The sequence below is a fragment of the Taeniopygia guttata genome, chromosome Z (genome assembly GCF_048771995.1).
Source record: "Taeniopygia guttata chromosome Z, bTaeGut7.mat, whole genome shotgun sequence".
Classification (NCBI taxonomy): domain Eukaryota; kingdom Metazoa; phylum Chordata; class Aves; order Passeriformes; family Estrildidae; genus Taeniopygia; species Taeniopygia guttata.
In genome coordinates, this window is record NC_133063.1 from 81,766,580 (window position 1) to 81,783,728 (window position 17,149).

At 57.3% G+C, this 17,149-nt stretch overlaps 2 protein-coding genes across 4 annotated transcripts; both read right to left on the minus strand.

The window, feature by feature from the left end:
• Positions 1 to 146: 146 nt before the first annotated feature.
• Positions 147 to 4,130, minus strand: SLC25A51 (solute carrier family 25 member 51). Of its 3 annotated transcripts, none has more exons than XM_030257492.4 (2): positions 3,945 to 4,130; positions 147 to 3,208 (listed from the first exon to the last, which is right to left on the minus strand). In XM_030257492.4, exon 2 carries the CDS (start codon positions 2,585 to 2,587, stop codon positions 1,745 to 1,747), a length of 843 nt encoding a protein of 280 aa, XP_030113352.1. In that variant the 5' UTR covers positions 2,588 to 3,208; positions 3,945 to 4,130; the 3' UTR covers positions 147 to 1,744. The 3 variants fall into 3 exon arrangements, with proteins under 3 accessions (XP_030113352.1, XP_072777924.1, XP_072777925.1); XM_072921823.1 differs by having other exon boundaries at positions 3,998 to 4,124; XM_072921824.1 differs by lacking the exon at positions 3,945 to 4,130 and adding an exon at positions 3,884 to 3,894.
• Positions 4,131 to 10,562: 6,432 nt separating this feature from the next.
• POLR1E (RNA polymerase I subunit E) lies at positions 10,563 to 17,137 on the minus strand. The gene is made up of 12 exons (XM_030257921.4): positions 16,902 to 17,137; positions 16,666 to 16,769; positions 16,269 to 16,345; positions 15,756 to 15,841; positions 15,179 to 15,234; positions 14,493 to 14,637; positions 13,567 to 13,674; positions 13,158 to 13,254; positions 12,909 to 13,042; positions 12,128 to 12,209; positions 11,889 to 12,020; positions 10,563 to 10,913 (listed from the first exon to the last, which is right to left on the minus strand). Exons 1-12 carry the CDS (start codon positions 16,972 to 16,974, stop codon positions 10,754 to 10,756), a joined length of 1,254 nt encoding a protein of 417 aa, XP_030113781.4. The 5' UTR covers positions 16,975 to 17,137; the 3' UTR covers positions 10,563 to 10,753.
• Positions 17,138 to 17,149: the final 12 nt, after the last annotated feature.

The following is a 17,149-nucleotide window of genomic DNA, read 5'->3' on the forward strand; positions in this document are numbered from 1 at the left end:
AGAGTCAAAATTGACTCTGAACTTCACACCCAGGGCTCCACCATTTCATTTTTGCTGGGCACTAACCAGCTCTGAGCTTGTGCCAAACCCTTGACACTTTGGTTTCCCTGATGTTACAGGAGCACATAACATCTTCCACAGAGAAACACGATGCAGATTTTTTTTATTCCATCAAGGAGAGATTACAAAAAAAAAAAAGGTACACCAGTAAAAATCAGATTCTGCCAGTAACAAACATCCAGTAAACATTTTATTTAGATGGACATAATCACCACTGGGATACAGGAACTCGTGCTTGTGCCCACCCACTGCTGTCTGTGAAGCTCAGGACTGTATGATTACAACACACTGATTAGGATCAATTTCGGAAGACAGTTTTAGCAAGTGGAAAACCCAAATTCAGAAAAGCAATAGCCCCTCCAAGACTTAAGACTAAATTCAAAGCAGTTTCTGAAAGCTTTGCTGCTCCCCATCATCCAAAGAGTTTTGGTTTATATGTGAATGTACAGTTTAATTAAAGAGGAAGCCCTCAGGGAGAATCAAACACTTTTTGTCGGGACCCGCATCCAGCTCAGGGTTGTGCTCGCTCTTCTGTCCCTGCAGCTAAAGCCTCGAGTCTCTCTCTGCTCTCTGTAAGACACAGGTTTCCTCAGTCCTTTCTAATGCCTGCCCACAGAAGTCCTGAAACACATCTCCAAGCAGCCCACCTTTCCTGCCTCCCTGCTTCCGAGGTCATCTTTGGCTTTTCATCTCCACCGCACCTACAGACCTCCACTGGAGCAGGTAACCCAGGACTCTCACCCTGCCCGTGCCACTCCTGTGCTGCAGAACCATCAACAAACACACCAAGCAGGCAGAACCCCGAGTTTTGGGTACAAACGTCTCGTGATTGATAATTCCACAGAGGGAGCAGAGAAAAGACAAGACGTGGCAGTGCAAAAAGCCGTGTGTGAAGTGCTTGAGCAGCTGCAGGAGCTGGAGTGTCCCGTGAGCCTTACAGACAGGGACAACCTCCCTGATCCTGTAGCTGGAGGCAACAGAAAAAGCAGCAATTAAAAAATAAAAAGTCCTCAGAAAAAGCAGAACAAACTCCATGTTTTTTAAAGAGGAAGGACACTTTAAAGCTTTAGTGAGTTTGCTGTCCTGTTCCTTCCACGTTTCCCTTTTCCCAGGAAGGCACACGTACAAACACGCACACATACACACAGGTCCAGCCTGGGCCAGGTCGGTGCCAGGGCTGGAGGACACGGTTGCCGCAGCCGCACCGCGGCGGCTGCAGCAGGCTGGGGCGCAGCGGGAGCTCTGCGCCTCAGGCATCCCCATCTGTACCTGTCCTTTGAGCTTTGCACAGTGAGAACCCCAGAACACCTGGCAATGCAGTTCCGAAATCGAGCCGGGAAGATGATCAGGCAATGGAATTGTTTTGCTTCAGCTCCTCCTTGATTCTCATGTTCTAAACATGGGCAGTGGAGTGCCCCATCACAGAGCACAACGCAATTCTGGGAGTGATACAGACTACTTTGCTTTCCTCTTTTACACCTTGTACTTGCCTGGTAGCTCTGTTATGGGTAAACTCACCTGCCAGCAAAGGAATACTCTAAGAAGTTCATCATAATTGCACCAAGGTTTAAATGCATCACCATTCACCCCATAAATACGGAAGGCTGGGAAGAGTCACCTGCCACAGCACAGGCACTGCTCCCCGGGACACTGAGAGCGCTGACAGCCCCCGAGCAGGACGGGCTCACAGCAGCTTCAGCAGGAACTCGTAGGTGGCGTTGATGATCCCCCAGGACAGCACCGAGCGGTGGTAGTTCAGGTGGGCTCCTCGGAACAGGTGGATCACCTTCCTGTCGCGCTCCAGCCAGATCTTTGCCAGCACTTTGGGGAAGGACTGAAACTCGCCGCCGATCTGCGCCTGCATGCGAGTCTTGACGACGTTGATGGGGAAGAACAAGAAGCCCAGCACGGCGCCCAGCAGCCCCCCGCAGATGAAGTCGTTGACCAGGTGGGAGCTGTGCGAGGTGGCCTCGGGCAGACACTGCTTGATGGGCCCCCGCAGGCCGAAGAAGAGCACGTTGCTGGGCCCGTTGCGGAGCAGAATGGGCACCAGTCCCCGGTAGTACTCCCGCACGCCGTAGGCCTTCAGCACCTTGAAGGCCTGGTAAGTATTTGTGAACTTGTCGTGGTGCCTGTGGTCCTGCAGCAGCGTCTGCACGCGCTCGAAGGGCGTGAGCACGGCCTCGGTGGTGCCGGCCAGCGCGGCCGCCACGCTGCGCGTCAGCAGCTCGGGGGCGCGGGCCTGGCTGAGCAGCAGCGCCGAGAAATCCTCGTAGAGGCCGAACATGAGGGCCAGCGTGGTGGTCTTCTGCAGCAGCGGGGGCAGGATGCCGCGGTAGAGCGTGCGCAGCCCGTCGCGGCGCAGCTGGCGCACGGCGTCGCGCGCGCGCAGCCCGTGCAGCTGCTGCCGGAACAGCACCTTCTGGATGGGGAACGTCACCGCGATGTTGGTGAAGGCGGCGCACAGCCCGCACACGTAGTGCTTGCCCGAGGCGCCCGCCGCCTCCTCGGGGCCGGCCGGGGCCATGGCGCCGGGGTCACGGCGCCGGGGTCTCGGTCACCCGCGGCTCGGCCCTACCGCATCGCCCCGCCGGCACGGGGGAAAAGGCAGCGCTGCGCCGGGCCCCGCGCCGCCCGCGCCATCCCTGCGCGCGCCGGAACGCCAGAAACGCAGTGTGTCCTAACAGATTGAAATGGAAATAAATTACAGGTTCCTACAGCCAAAGGCCGGCCCTCACACCGATAAAACGCTGTGTGAACAGACTAAAGAGAGGCTGCCACAAAACCTGTCAAAAGCCAAAACTGAATCAAACACGTGCAGCAGCATCACAAAGCCCGATCCTTGCACTCGGCCGCTCCCTGCAGCACAAACCACACTTTGTGTGGCTGCACTCGGCCCGCAGCTGAGCACCTCCACCCACGAGGGATGCACAGGTGGCACACAGGGGTGGCTTCAGTGACACGGTGCACAAGTCCCAGCTCACTACCACGCAGCCTCCTCCGCATCAGCCCCACGCTCGGCGTCCACTCCTGCTGAGAAGCTTCACACGGCGAATTAAGCCAGGCCCAGTGTCCTGAAGGGTGTGGAACTGAGGCAGCTTGACCAGCTGGTCTGAGGTGGACTGCAGGGATCGTTACCTGGCAAACCCTGTTGGACAGAAAAACGGGATGATTGATGTAATCCCATGAGAAGATGCTCCTGCAGGTGCCCAAACCCCACCCTCGATCTCAGCTGGAGGAAGGTCAGCGACAGCCGGACGAGGCTGTGGGAGCTCCTGAGCCTCAAATCCCGCCCGGCACCAGCAGCACACGCGAGGCCCCAGAGGCTGCAGGGGTGTCCGGGACAACAGCCCCGGCTGGACGAGGAGGGAAGCAAAAAGGGGGAAGGAAAGGGAAAGGATGGGCGAGAGAGAAAGGAGCTGGGAGAAACGGAGGAGAAAAGGGCGGGGGGAGAAAGGCAGGGGAAGGACGGAGCCGTTTGCTCCGGGCTCCCGCTGCCCCTGAGCGGTGTCTCCGTGCCCCGGGGCAGCAGCCGGGTCCCGGGAGGCTCCCGGCTTTGGGGCCTGCCCGCCCGGGGCCGCGGCCCCGAGCCCCGCGCTGCCCGCCCCGGCCCCGTGCGGCCCCGCAGCGCCGCCCCGGCGCGGCCCGGCGGGTCCCGGCTCGCCGCGGGCCCAAGGTCAGCCCGGCGGCGGCGGCGGCGGCGGCGCACCGGGCCCGGGAGCGCGGCTGCCGCTGCCCGGCGCCTGCGCAGGGGCGGCACCGGGAGCGCGGCGGCGGGCGGCGCTGCGGGGCGGCACCGGAGCGGAGCGCACGGGGAGGGCACCGGGAGCGCACCGGTACCGGGATGGTACCGGGATGGCACCGGGAGCGCAGCGGGAGCTTACCGGGAGCGCACAGGAGCTCACCGGGACGGTACCGGGATCGCACAGGAGCTCACCGGGATGGTACCGGGAGCGCACCGGGATCGCTCCGGCCCCGGGATCGCCGCCACACGAGCGCCCGGCCCGGCGCGGCCCCGCGCCGCGCACTGACGTCACCGCGCCGGCGTGTGACGTCACGCGCCGCCGCGCGGGGCGGGCCCGACGGAGGGCGCGCGGACCCGGCGGCGTCAGCCGTCCGCGCGACACAGGCCACGCCCCCACACCGGTCCCGCCAATCAGGCGGCGAGGTTGGTCTGGCCACGCCCTCGAGGGCGGGGCGGAGGCGAGTGAGTGACGGCGGGAGCGCGGGAAGGAACGGGAGGGAACGGGACAGAGCCGGGACAGAGCCGGGACAGAGCCGGGACAGAGCCGAGACAGAGCCGGGACAGAGCCGGGAGAGACCCGGGACAGAGCCGGGACAGCTCCGGGACAGAGCCGGGAGAGACCCGGGACAGAGCCGGGACAGAGCCGGGACAGAGCCGGGAGGGACAGACACGGGACGGGAGAGATCCGGGCTGGTACAACTCCGGGACAGCTCCGGGAGAGACCCGGGACAGAGCCGGGACAGCTCGGGGACAGCTCCGGGCCGGGCCACTGAGCTCCGCCCGGGCCGTGCCGTGCCGTGCCGTGCCGTGCCGGGCACTGCGGCAGAGCGGAGCGGGGCACCCCAGCACGGAACCCGTGCCGGCCGGGCCTCGGGCGGTTTTGCCTGAGCCTCCCTGTGCCGAGGGTCCGGCCGGGTCAGAGCGGGTCACCGCCTGCCCGGGACCCCGTGTGCCCGGCGGGACCGCAGGGTGCTGGTCCGTGCAATTCTGGGTGCCCGGAGACAGAAACCAGAACAGCTCCTGCGGGCCTGCTGGCCCCCAGCGTGAGAGTGACAGTGCCCGGAGTCCGTCTGTGGGCAGAGTGGGCAGAGCGGTCAGCTGTGCGTGGGCAGGCACGAATCCAGCGTGGGTTTGCCCATCCCTGCTGGCTGGGCAGGCTCTGGGGAGGGGACACAGCCTCAGGCTGTGCCGGGCGAGGGAATCAGGAGCAGTTTTGTCTCAGGCTGCCCAGAGGGGTGCTGGAGTTACTGTCCCGGGGGTGTTTGGGGACAGCCTGCACGTGGCATGTGAGCTTGCAGCCCCCGAGCTGGGCAAATCCCTGGGGGCTGGCCTGGCAGGGGAAACCCTCCTGGAGCAGTTCTGTGTCAGGAAAAGCAGACACACATTGGACTTTTTTGGTCTTCAGCTTCAGTTTATTATTATCTTATCAAAACTTCAGCACACTGTCTGCGCCCAGACCTTGCATTCAGGAAAACAGCACAAAAATGGCCAACAACCTCGTGCTGTGAGGTCTTTTTAAGTGTAATCAAAAACTAAACTACCTAGTTAAGAAGTGACACCTAAGTTATTTTCCTTTCTAACCCAATAATGGACCCCTAAAGACCCACAATGTGGATTTTTCTACCCAATTACAAGTTATACCCAAACCCAAGAAGAAGGAGGAAGAGGAAGAGAGAAGAAATTTGAGACAACACCCTATAATCCTCCATCTATCAACAGTATGCTAAAAATCCTAAAACCTAAATTTCTCACCCATGTGACATACTACACTACTCTCTACAATCTATTTCACACTTTTGTGGTTTCTAGTTGACTTTGAGGCTTAGGAGGACTTCTCCATGAATGAGGGTCAAAGTCAGTGTTTTCCTGGGAGTCAGAGCACCCCAGGGCAGACAGGAGATATTCCCCTGAGGTGGCCCTGCCCGCCCCACTGCTGCCCTGTGGCCATGGGGACAGCAGGTGACAGCAGCCAGCTGCACACACCTGGAGCTGGAGCTGCAGCAGGACAGACAGCCCAGGTTCGGCCAGCTGCCACAGTGCTGCGTCCTCTGGCAGTGCCTCTGGGGCGGAGGGAGAGAATTCCTTTCACCTGAGGGCAGGTGGGGCTGGGAGGCAGCGCCTGCAGGCACTGACCCACGCTGGGCACTGCCGACAGCGCAGCACACGCAGCACACACCGGGCTGTGAGCCCTCCAGCCTCGCCTGCTGCTCCTCTCCCTGGCTGAGCAGCACAGATGAAGGGCAGGTTGCTGGCTGTGGGATTCCTTAAAATCAGAGGGTTTTGGGCACGCTGCAAAGGGCAGGCCTAGAGCTCAGCAGTAGCTCTAAGGTTTGTCAGCAGAAAAATTATACAAGAAGTAGAAAGGACAGATAGAACAATGGTCTGTGTGTTAATGCTTGGGTAGAATAACTGCCTAAGGTGCAGAAAAGTAGAAAAGTATATCTAGTGAGATATTAGGAACTTTTAAGCTTAATAGTGGAGCTCTGTGCATTGTATCTTGAGGCTTACAAGCAGGTATTGTATTGGAAATAAACGAGCATTGTTTTAACCAAAGGTACGAGTATTTATAGTGATTGGATAGAACTGGTGTCAGTGTGCTTTTGTTTTGTGTGACTGGTCAAAAAGCTTTTAAAGTAAGCTGTAACATTAAGTTCTTGGTCTGCTGCTGGGATGTGAGCTGCTGGCACCTTCCCATTGTCATAGCCGTGTAATGAGAGTGATGCTAAAAAATGAACAGCTGGAGACGCGTTCCTCAGCAGTCCTGTCCTGTTCCTGGTTTGTACAGTCCCCTGGCCGGCAGCAGCTGTGGCTGCCCGCTGTCTCTGGTGGAACTGGAGCCACCAGGCGGGCGTGCTGCAGCCTCTGAAAGCCCAGCTGCAGAGGCTGGGGCTGCAGTGCCCACCTGGCCATGCCCCTCACCTGGCTGGGGCCTGCTTCAGTCAGGGTGCAGAGAGGAGAGGTTTGGCTGGGGACACGCCTGGACACCGAACTGAGGCTTTCCCTCAGCACCATCTCAGCCCAAGCTCTGAAATCTGTGCCTGTGCCAGACAGACCTGCCCAGCGCAGGACCGTCCCAGGCTGGGGCAGCCCAGGGTTGGGGCTCCTGTTCGTTCCATGGCCCAAAGGCTGCAGACAGAATTTCTGCAGGTGGGAGGAAGGGCAGCGTTCCCTGCCCAGCTGTCAGTGGGGTTCCCTGGGCTGGAATTGCCAGCTGAGGAGGAGGCAGGAGTGCACATCAGCAGGAATCAGCGGTGGTGAGTGGTGGGCTCGCTGCAGCCTGCGTGGGAGCAGGGCTGAGCTGAGCCAAGCACCCGTGGGGATGGGCAAACAAAAAGAGGTGTAATTTAATTACCTTCTGATCTCTGCTGTTTGTCAAACTGGGCTAGGCAAAGGCAATTTGTAATTATTTCCTAACACTTTAAGATGTGGATTTAAGACGTGATTTTGTTTGTCTGGAAAATATTGAACACCTCTGCTGTGTAAATATTTAACTGCTGTCTTTGAGGAAGCTGAGCAGTGCTGGTGAGTCCAGCTGGGCAGCCCGGGAGGCTGCAGGTGCACAGGGAGGAGAAGGGAGAGCTGTTCCATTGGGTCACAGCCTGCAGCCCCAGAACCTCGTGCTGGGCAAGGACATCCTCCAGTTCTCGTGCCTGTCCTCGGCAGCCTGACCTCGTGGTGATTTCTGTCTCTTGGGGTTCCTAGGTCAGGGTGATCCCACGAGATCATAGAGAGTCTTTGCTTCCCTTAGCCCATGGAGCCAAAGAAGGAGCCTGGAATGATCTGATTGTGCTTTCAGGGTTGTTTATTTCTTCTCTTATCTAAACATTCTTCTCTGACCTGCTGAGCTCTCCCTAGCAAGTCCACCATGTCCATCTGCCCTGAGCCCTGGGCTGCTCCCTCCTTATATACTCAAAACTGTGTGTGTATGTTTACAATTTCTTCACCAATTCCCATCATCTGTGTTAGACTGTGAATCTCTACCTTAAACCAACAGAAAAGTGTCACCATCACACCAAGACATGGAGGAGAAGGAACAGAAAGCCAGGACACGCCCAAATTCCTCCATCTTGTACCCCCTTGAACCCCATTCTAAAAATCCCAAAATTCCACTTTTCTACCCTGTGTTAATTCAAATATCACACTACTCAAACCCTTGTGACTTGTAATTCCTCATACAGAGCTGGCAGCTTTTTCCACAGGCTAAAATGGAAGCCACAGGTGTTTTTGACTTCTTGCCAGGGTCTCTGAGCCCCTGCCAGGGTCTGGGCCAGCCAGGGCAGCCAGAGGGGTGTGCTGGGCTCCAACACACCAGGTTCCTCCTCCAAGGCTGCACTGAACTGAGTGCTCAGTGGATTTTCCTTTTGGTTATAAACTTGACCTCGACTGTTCTCTCCCGAGAGCGGAGTGATGCAGAAAGTCTTGGCGCAGGGTGTGGACACAGTGAGACTCAGAGTGCAGAAGGAGGCCAGGACATGAGGGCCCCAGACTGGTAACGATGCTCCCATCTGGTCTCCCGGACGCCCAGAGTGGGAAAGTCAGGTGGGTGAAGCAGAGAGCGCTGTGAGCACCTCAGCTCCACAGCTTCTCAATCAGGACTCCAAACCCGGCTTCCTTAGAGCAGCGTTTGGGCAGTCCCACTGCTGACTCTCCTTTTGCACACTCCTGCTCTGCCACCCAGACCTTGCAGTCCCTTAGAGCTGTTGCTGTGAAATCAGAGAAAGCAGAAATGCCCGTTTTCAGAGAAGAGGACGTTCAGTCTCAATTTCCCAATCGTTTGTGCTGCACCTGGGTTTTGGAACACCTCAGCATGGTGTTGTGTGCCTGCCCTGCCCTGCCCCGTGCCCCTTGGAGGGTGAGCAGCGTTCCCGTGGCTGCTCAGGCCCCAGCCCGGTGTGGGGTGTCCCCTCTTCCCCTCCTGCCTGCCGTGGGTTCTGAGCAGCCCCAGCACGGCCCCACTCACGCCGAGAGCCCGTGTGAGTGAGGCCAACTCCAGCAGCACTTCACTGGCATAGAATTGCTGGGAAACAGCTGCTCATGTCTCCTCTTTCCCACTGAGGCAGCTGCTGGGGTAATTTACAAGCAAGCAGGTCCATAGCGGTGCCATTTTGGATTTTGTGGGTTTTTTTCTTTTCTGCGTTCTCTGTATTCTTCACACATACATTTGTAGCTGTGTTGCCCATTGTATTAGTGACTGGTTTTCCCAGTAATTTTCCATGCCCTTTCCCTAGGCAGAAAGACAAAACAAACTCCAGAGCTCCAAGCCCCAGGGGTACAAAGCCCCTGTGCTGTCTTGGCTCTTCCTGCCTACCAAGGGTGAGAGCAGCAACTCCTGGAGATGAATTTCATGGACAAAGTGCAGCCAGTGCCAAGGGAGGGCTCCAGAGAAGGGGCTTGACTGGGGGGGAAATCCATCACCTCTTGTCCTCCTAATTGGTGTTTTTTTGTCAATTATGCTGATTTGCTAAACTTAGCCAAACTGTATTCATCCCATGTGGATGGGCTTTTGTGGACATCTTTCCATAACTGCCCCTGCAAGCCTCCAAATAAAGATCCCCTTTTATAGTACCTCTTTACTAAAACTGTCTCCAGTTTCACTTCCAGGTTAGGGAAAAAGGGAAAAGCAGCACAGGGACTGTGCTCCTGGCAGGCCCCCAGCATGCCGGGCTGCCCCAGCCGGGACAAACCCTCACCCCGGAGCCGGCAGCACCGTGCACCCGGGGACTGCTCCCTTTGGAGCCGCTGTGTCAGCGCTGTCCCTGCTGGGAGGGTCGGGGACGGACACAGTCTGTGCCTGACCAGCAGAAACCCCCAGCAGTGCTGGGCAGAGTTAGAACTGAGCTCATCCTGCTCCTCCTCCCCGGCTCAGCCGGGTGCCACGTCCGCTCTGGGCTCCTCATTCCAACAGCGGAGGGACCCAGGGCAGCTCAGCCTGGAGCAGGGAAGATCAAAGGAAACATCAGGGAACACTGCTTCACTGTGAATTTGTGGAGTTCCTGCAACCAGACAGACACTCCAAAGTCACCGGCACACCGAGCTGGGCACCTGGCTCTGGTGGCCCTGCCTGGAGCAGGGGCAGAGACTGCACAAAAAGACCTCTCAAGTCCCTTCCAACCTCAACCAGCCCCGCTGATTACTTGGAGCCTGCAATTCCCACAGCAGCAATGATCCCCAGAACACAGGATGTTCGTGCCACTGCAATGACAGCTGTGAGGAGTGGTTCTTTGAGGTGTGTCAGGAGACACATTAACCCAAGAGGACGCACCAAACCCCAATTACTGTCTGAAGCAGTAACATCCCAGAGAGATGATGTCCTCTGACATGCCATGCTCCTGTTTCACACACATTTGGTGGTGATGCTGTTCCTGACTCCCACAGCCCTACTAAACAAACAGCCCCCACGAGGCTGATCACCCAGGAGTGACAATTCCGAGGAACCAAAGTCTCTCCAAAGGGCTGGGGAGCCACAGCTGCGGGCCCACACTGCTCTCCATGAAGATGATACCAGCTCCGATCACAGAACTCTCCCTCCCCCAGGAAAACAGCCTGGATAGGACAAGTGATAAAAACTGTGAACATTTTTACAGTTGCTGGACACAGGATTACACTGACACTCCAGAGAAACAGAGAAGTGTATGAAAGTCACACTCTTTGTCTCCCTGCTTCTGACCTTGAACCCGGGAGGGGCCATGAACCAGAACCTGCCACCTCAAACTGTTCCCTTGTGCTCAGCCTCCACTTCACACCCACCCAGACAATCTAGAAAAAAAAAAGGTTTTATTATAGCTTTTTCTATATAAATGGAAAAAAACTAGCATTTTAAAGAGGTGGAACCCTCAGCCAGGGCTCCAGCTGGGTGAGGGCTGATGCTGGACCCAAACCCAGTGGATGAAGGCATCCCCATGACATTCTGAGGGAGGGGCTGTGCCTCCCCCAGACCCCCTGGGCTTCTCAGTTCATTTTCTTGCGCTTCCGCTGTCCCTCTGGAGCCTTCTGCGTGGGCAAGGGCAGGGACAGAGTGCCCAGCTTGTGGTTCTGGTCGTTCTCCAGCCCCACCAGCCCCTTGACCTTGGACACCCGGAGCCGCAGGGCCTTGGCGATGTCCAGGATCCTGGAAAACAGGAGAAATGCCATCAGGGGGGCTCAGCCCCCCGTGCACGACCCTGCAGGGCCCACAGCACTCAGGAGGGGCCCGAGGTGCCTCAGGGCACAGGGGTGCCACGGTGCTGCTGGCTTTTCCAGCAGGTCCCAGCCCCCTCCACGCTCCTCCCTGTCACTACAGGACACCAGAAAGCATGATCTGGGCTGCTGCTACAGCAAAGGTAAAAAAGAGAAAGTTTATTTTCTGACTCTAGCATTTATAGTTTTCCAAAGGTGACAGTGGATTGGAGGGTGAAAGTGCCCCCTCTCCAACCACACTGGACAAAGTACCAGTCTATTAAATTTCTTTGCCTCTACGAAGGAATGCAAAACCAATAAGTTATTTACAGAAAGTGTGTGAGAAAGTTTGCTACAAGAATGTAAACGCAGAAGGCTTTAGAAAATGTTAAAAAATCAGGGTGACATCTCCCCACAGCATCTGAGGCCCCACGTTCCAGCTGCAGGGCAGCACAACCCAAACCCGGGCAACAACTGCCAAAGCCAACAAGGACTCCTGGAAAAGCTTACTCCCAGAAAGAAAAAGAAAAAAAGGAAAATGGACAGAAACCAACACCAGACTGCTCTTAAACCCACTAAACTCACCACTTCTGATCAAAGAATAGAGGGTAATGGTGGGGAAAATAAGTGGTGGCATCAAAACCGATGAGCAAGCTTGAAAACCAAGCAGTGAGCAAGGGCTTTGGTAAGACCAGTAACAGATGAAGTTTGGCCAGAAAGCCAAATGATCCCATGAACTTCTCAGGGCCAAGGACAGGAGCACAGCTGGAGCAGAGCTGCAGCTGCCAGGTGATTCCTGCAACCACAGACAACTGCCCATCCCTCCCTGGACAATGAGAGCCTCCCTAGGTCCAGAGACACTCCAGAGCTCGCCCAGGGTGCTCCTGCAGGAGGATCCTGGCAGGGGTGAAGGAAGAGGATGACCCACCTGCTCTCTGAGAGCTTCATGTCGTTCTGCAGGATGGTGAGATCCGTCTGGAAGTTGTTAATGTGCAAAGCCAAGGCAATGACGTATGCGGTGATTTTAGCCTTCATGGATGCAGAGATGAAATTCTGGATGCTGTGTGGCAAGAGGGAGAACTCGTGAGTGAAAGGGGCTTCCTGATGGTGTGTCTGTGGTTGCAGGACCACGCCTGTGCCTCGGGAGCATTGGACACCGTCCCTTACCTGCCATTGTTGTAGGTCAGCGAGGTGAAGTTCTTCATGAGCTTCTTGCTGATGATGTGTGGGCATTCAGGACCCATTGGATCTAGGGCAGAAAGGGGCTTTGCAGAGGAATGAGGAACACACATCCTACCTTGCCTTGCACACCCATCACAGCAGCACAAGTATCATCCTGACACTTGGCATGGAACATCAGAATACCCACAGGGAAAGGGACACACCGGGATCACCGAGCCCAGCCCCAGGAGTTCCAGCATTTATTCCTCTTCCCAGGAACACAAACACCTAAAATTAACCTTGGTGCTTGATTTCTAGGTCTCTTAACTTTTCAGGCCTGAGAGAATCCCAGCAGCTTTTAATTTCTTAGTGAGAGCAGTCTCCCAGTTCCATACTGTACCATCTAAAATGCACACACTCCTATGCTTGTGTTTCTTTTGCCACAAAATACTGTTGAAGCTGAGACCACACTAACAAGTCCAAGTCTAGTCATCCCCACATTCTCCTTAGACAAGTCCTGTGGGTGACTACTGTGTCTCCAGCAATGCAGGAGACATTTAGAGCCAGGCTTGCCACTTCCTCCTCCCTCAGCCTGCCAAGGACTGACCAAGACACACAAGTTCTAAGGAAGATGGCAAGTCTGGAAAATCTCAACCAAAATGTTTTGTGTGGGGCTGTTTCAAAAGCAGAACCCTGAGTGTGGCAGAGGTATGATCCACACAGCTGACAAGCAAAGGGATGAAGACATTCCCAAAAGTATTTGTTTATGAGCTGAAAACTCTCTTACTCTTCTTCTTGATCACTTTCTGCTGGCTGAACTTGATGAGGGTGTTCAGGAACCAGAGGCATCGGGCTTTGTGGTCTCTGCTCTTCTCGTCAGTGGGCAGGAACTTCAGCTCCTCCAGGACAAAGGAGCAGAGGCTGCAGGAAAGAGGGGAGTTCACTGCCCAGAGGGCCCCTCGCTGCTGAGCACCCAGGTGTGCCCCACACTCCCCGAGGCAGGGGCTGCCCTCGTGCCCCTCAGCAGTGGCCTTACCTCCTCTCCTCTGCTCTCTTGTCCATCTCCTCCTCGCTGACGCTGGCCAGGGCGGCTGCTGGCACGCGCAGCGCCTCGTACTCGGCAGGAGACAGAACTGGCAGGGCGTTAAGGAAAGGAACAAGCCTGGCTGCTCCCTTCCTCCTCCCTCCTGCGCCCTGGGAAGGGCAGCTCTGCCCACACTCACTTGACAAGGGGATGGAGCCTCCGACAGACCGTGGCACACCCACAGCTCAGAGCATTCCCCGTGGGATGCTGCCCACGGAGGGAGGCAGGACACGGCCCTGCAGGCCCCAACCCCCAGGGCAGCATTACCCTGCTGCCAGCTCTCGGCCTGTGAGGGGCAGACTCGCCCCAGTACAGCAGATGGCTCCGAGGGGACTGGAAGCACAGTGGCACACAAAGATACTGTCCTCAAACCTGTACACGTGCTCCGGCCGGTCGGCGTCCTCGTGGCACGGCGGCAGGAAGGCAGAGATGCTCTGCACGTCGTCCTGGGCCACGTCCTGCATCAGAGCTGGGGAGGGACAGGGACGGGAGATTTGGATCATGACAGCCAAAATGCAGAGAACAGCAACACAGCCCAAATCCTTCCTTTAGAGGCAAGTTCACTCAAATGGGTTAACATTGTTTTAGTCACAACTGGAGTTTCAGGCATTTACAACCTCCATCAAGAACCTTATGGTCATAAAAATCTAGAAATGTCAGTCCAGACTAGAGGAACATCGAGGAAAGAAGGGCACCAAGATGTGGGCAGAGCACAGTTTTGGCACCCACCCAAAGCAGCTCTGAGACCACAGTCAATATCCACCCTGGACTGAAGGGGATGAAAGGTGGTGGGGTCAGCAGACTCTCTCCTGTTCCTGGCAGTGACACTCAGGATCCCAGAAGTGCTCTGGAGGGCTCTTGTCTGCCCTCCTGCCCAGATGTCCACAGCCAGGGCAGCCCCAGCTCTCTCCTGACACAGCTTGGAGGCCCCAGGGATGTGCCACCACACTGTGCCGTGTGTGTCCCAAGGCTACACCACTCTCTGAGGTAAGAAGATTTTCAACAGCCATGCCACAGAGCTCAGACCAGATAAAGGCAGTGAACCCACATCCCACAGGAGCTCCCAAAGCAGGCAGAATGGGCACTGAGGTCACAGGGACCTTCCCTCATCAGGTAACTCCAACACCAAGTCCAGCACGACCAGAAGGAAGCAGTTCCTCTACATACCCATCTCAGCTGTTGAACCAGCTCTTATTCCCACCACACTTGGCATGGAAAAGGCACTTTTCCAGACAGAAAAAGGCACCTCAAGCTGTCCTGATTGCCCCTGAGACAGAACCCTCTCACCTGGCACTCCCTTGGCATCTATCACGTTGGCAGCTGCCTTTGTCACAGCCGTGCTCACGATGTCGCTGCCCACAGCGTTCATGCGGCGGGAGCTCAGAGCTCGCTTCTGCTTGCTGGTCCCAAAGGCCTCGATGCACAAATCCATCTGCACGAGGCAAAACACCTGCTGAAACACCCTGTGCACCCCGGGAACACAAACCCCAAACCCAAATCCATCTGCACGAGGCAAAACACACGCTGAAACACCCTGTGCACCAGGAAACAAACCCCAAACCCACCTGCACAAGGCAGGAACACACAGTGAAATGCCCTGTGCACCAGGGAACACAAACCCCAAACCCCAAACCCATCTGCACAGGGCAGGAACACACACTGAACACAAACCCCGCTGCTCCTCCCACACTTTAAGCCCTCCCTGGCAGGACCCACAGGCGCAGGGTGTGCTGCTCTGCGAGGGGCAGGAGGTCACTGGGCTGGTGACCAGCCTTCAATAACCAGGAAAAGCAGGAAACCAGGACAGTGAGGAAATGCTCCTGAGCCAGGCAATGCCCGTGCTGCCTCCTGGACACTGGGAAATCACTGGCCCTGCACAGTTCACCCTGCAGGACAGCAAACCTCCCAGGCTCCTGACAAGCCCCTCGCAGCTGGACAGTCACAGCAGAGCAGGACACAGCTTCCAACTCTACCTTCTCCCTGTAGGATTTCTTCTGATACTCCTTTGTGTCGTCAGGTATCACGTTATCTACAAAACAGCAGGAGTCAGTGTGCGTGCACAGAAGCAGCCAGGACAGAATTCCTTTGGCTCTGAGACTGACAGACTGGGCACAGGATCTGCTCCGTGTCCCCTGGCTCATTACAGGACATGACAAATATGAGAACCGAGGGAAAAAGGCTTCTTCTTCAAAGCCTCACATGCAATATATGGACTATGGCCCAGCCCACGTCCTGCTGCACAGGGTAAAAATCAGCCACAATAAATGTGACCCTTTGGGCTCTTGTGCAATGACAAAAAGCAGCCCTGCTGGACAGAACCTGAGGGTTTTTGGGTTTGGTTTGTTATTCAGGGTGCAGTTCCTGCTGGGTGTCAGGCTCCCTCAGCAGAACACACCCAGAGAAGGCAGACCTGAGCACTGAGCTCTGTGAGTGCCTCCCCACCTCAGTCCCTGCTGAACCCCAGCGTGCCCCTCTCCCAGGCTGTGCAGGGGCTGTCCCTGTCCCTGCCACGGGCACCAGGACACAGCTCTGGGCTGCCAGCGCTCCCACCTGAGAGCAGGGGCTGCATGTTGAATATTTCCGCATTGTAGACCTCCATCTGCCCAGAGCTCCTGTCCAGCACGCCAACAAAGTACCTGGGGAGAACGGGGCACTGATCAGCGAGAGGCAGAGCAGAAATCACTTCAGTTTCACGGCGGTCTCACAGCTCAGCAGCTCTCCTGCCTCGCACACACAGCGCTACAATAAACCAAGGCTCCTCCAAGGCATGTGTGCACACACAAACAGAAGAACTGGTACTCTAAGTAAGTGCAGAAGTCTTAAAAACAACTGAATTCGGTACAGTGTAGGCGCCAGAATTCTGCTGTTTCCTCTTAAAGTGTAGGTGCCAGAATCCTGCTATTTTCTTTTGCGTGTTTTTTTGCTAGCCATAGCTTGAACAACAGCTGAATTTCCCAGAGCTCAGGATCTCCAGAGCTGCAGGCAAGCAGCACTGCAGCCCCCAGACCACCTGCTCACCAGAGTGAGCCCCGTGCTCTGCTCTGCTAGCCCCAAGCTCCTCACCTGCACAGGGAGCTGCACTTCGTCCCGTCGCTGCCGAAGTTGTGCCCCACGTAGCTGAGCCGCTCTGTCTCCGAGACCTGGGAAAGCGGGAGAGACCCTTGGGGAGGGCTGAGGGACACCAGGAGAGCTGAGGGACACCAGGAGAGCTCCTGGGGAGCCCAGGGACACCAGGAGAGCCCAGGGACACCAGGAGAGCTGAGGGACACCAGGAGGGCTGAGGGACACCAGGAGAGCTGAGGGACACCAGGAGAGCCCAGGGACACCAGGAGAGCCCAGGGACACCAGGAGAGCTCACACCCGTCGCTCTGAGCCCGCTATCCACCCCTGCCCCGCCGTGTGCCGCTCCTGCTCCATCCCGCCCCCTGGTACTCCGGTACCGCCGGTGCCGGGCGCTCACCAGGATCCTGCGGTGCCTCTTCCGCGGGTGCGCCGCCTCCCGGTGCCGGTACGCGGCGAAGCGCAGCGAGTCGGGCCGCTCCAGCCGGCCGTTGGCGAACCGCACTAAGGGAGAGGAAAGCTCGTGAGACGCGGGGCCCGCCGCCGCTCCCGGGGCTCGCCGCCGCTCCCGGGGCCCGCGCCGTTCCGGGGCCCGCCGCCGTCCCGGGGCCCGGCGCCATCCCCGGGGCCGCTCACCGAGCGCCGCCGGCCGCTCCGGCTCGGGGTCCCCGCGGTAGCGCCAGATGGCGGTGGCGGTGGCGGTGGCCATGGCTACCCCGGGCCGCAGCCGCCGCTCAGCGCCGGTGCCGGTGCCGCTCCTCCGCCTCTTCCGCTGGGCTTTGGGTCGCGGCAATAAGCTCAGCCCCCATTGGGCGAGCTGAGGCTCCGCCGCCGCCTGGAAGTAACGGGGCCGCCGGTTGGCTGCCGGAGCGGCGCGCACGCCC

Bases quoted from the DNA above. Each gene is read 5' to 3' on its own strand.
- SLC25A51 (XM_030257492.4), bottom strand. From the start codon at position 2,587: ATGGCCCCGGCCGGCCCCGAGGAGGCGGCGGGCGCCTCGGGCAAGCAC.
- POLR1E (XM_030257921.4), bottom strand. From the start codon at position 16,974: ATGGCCACCGCCACCGCCACCGCCATCTGGCGCTACCGCGGGGACCCC. The intron at 16,770-16,901 runs GTGAGCGGCCCC...CCTCTCCCTTAG, and splicing joins GGAGCGGCCGGCGGCGCTCG to TGCGGTTCGCCAACGGCCGG. The intron at 13,255-13,566 runs GTATCTTTGTGT...ACGCCCTGCCAG, and splicing joins CGTGTACAGGTTTGAGGACA to TTCTGTCTCCTGCCGAGTAC.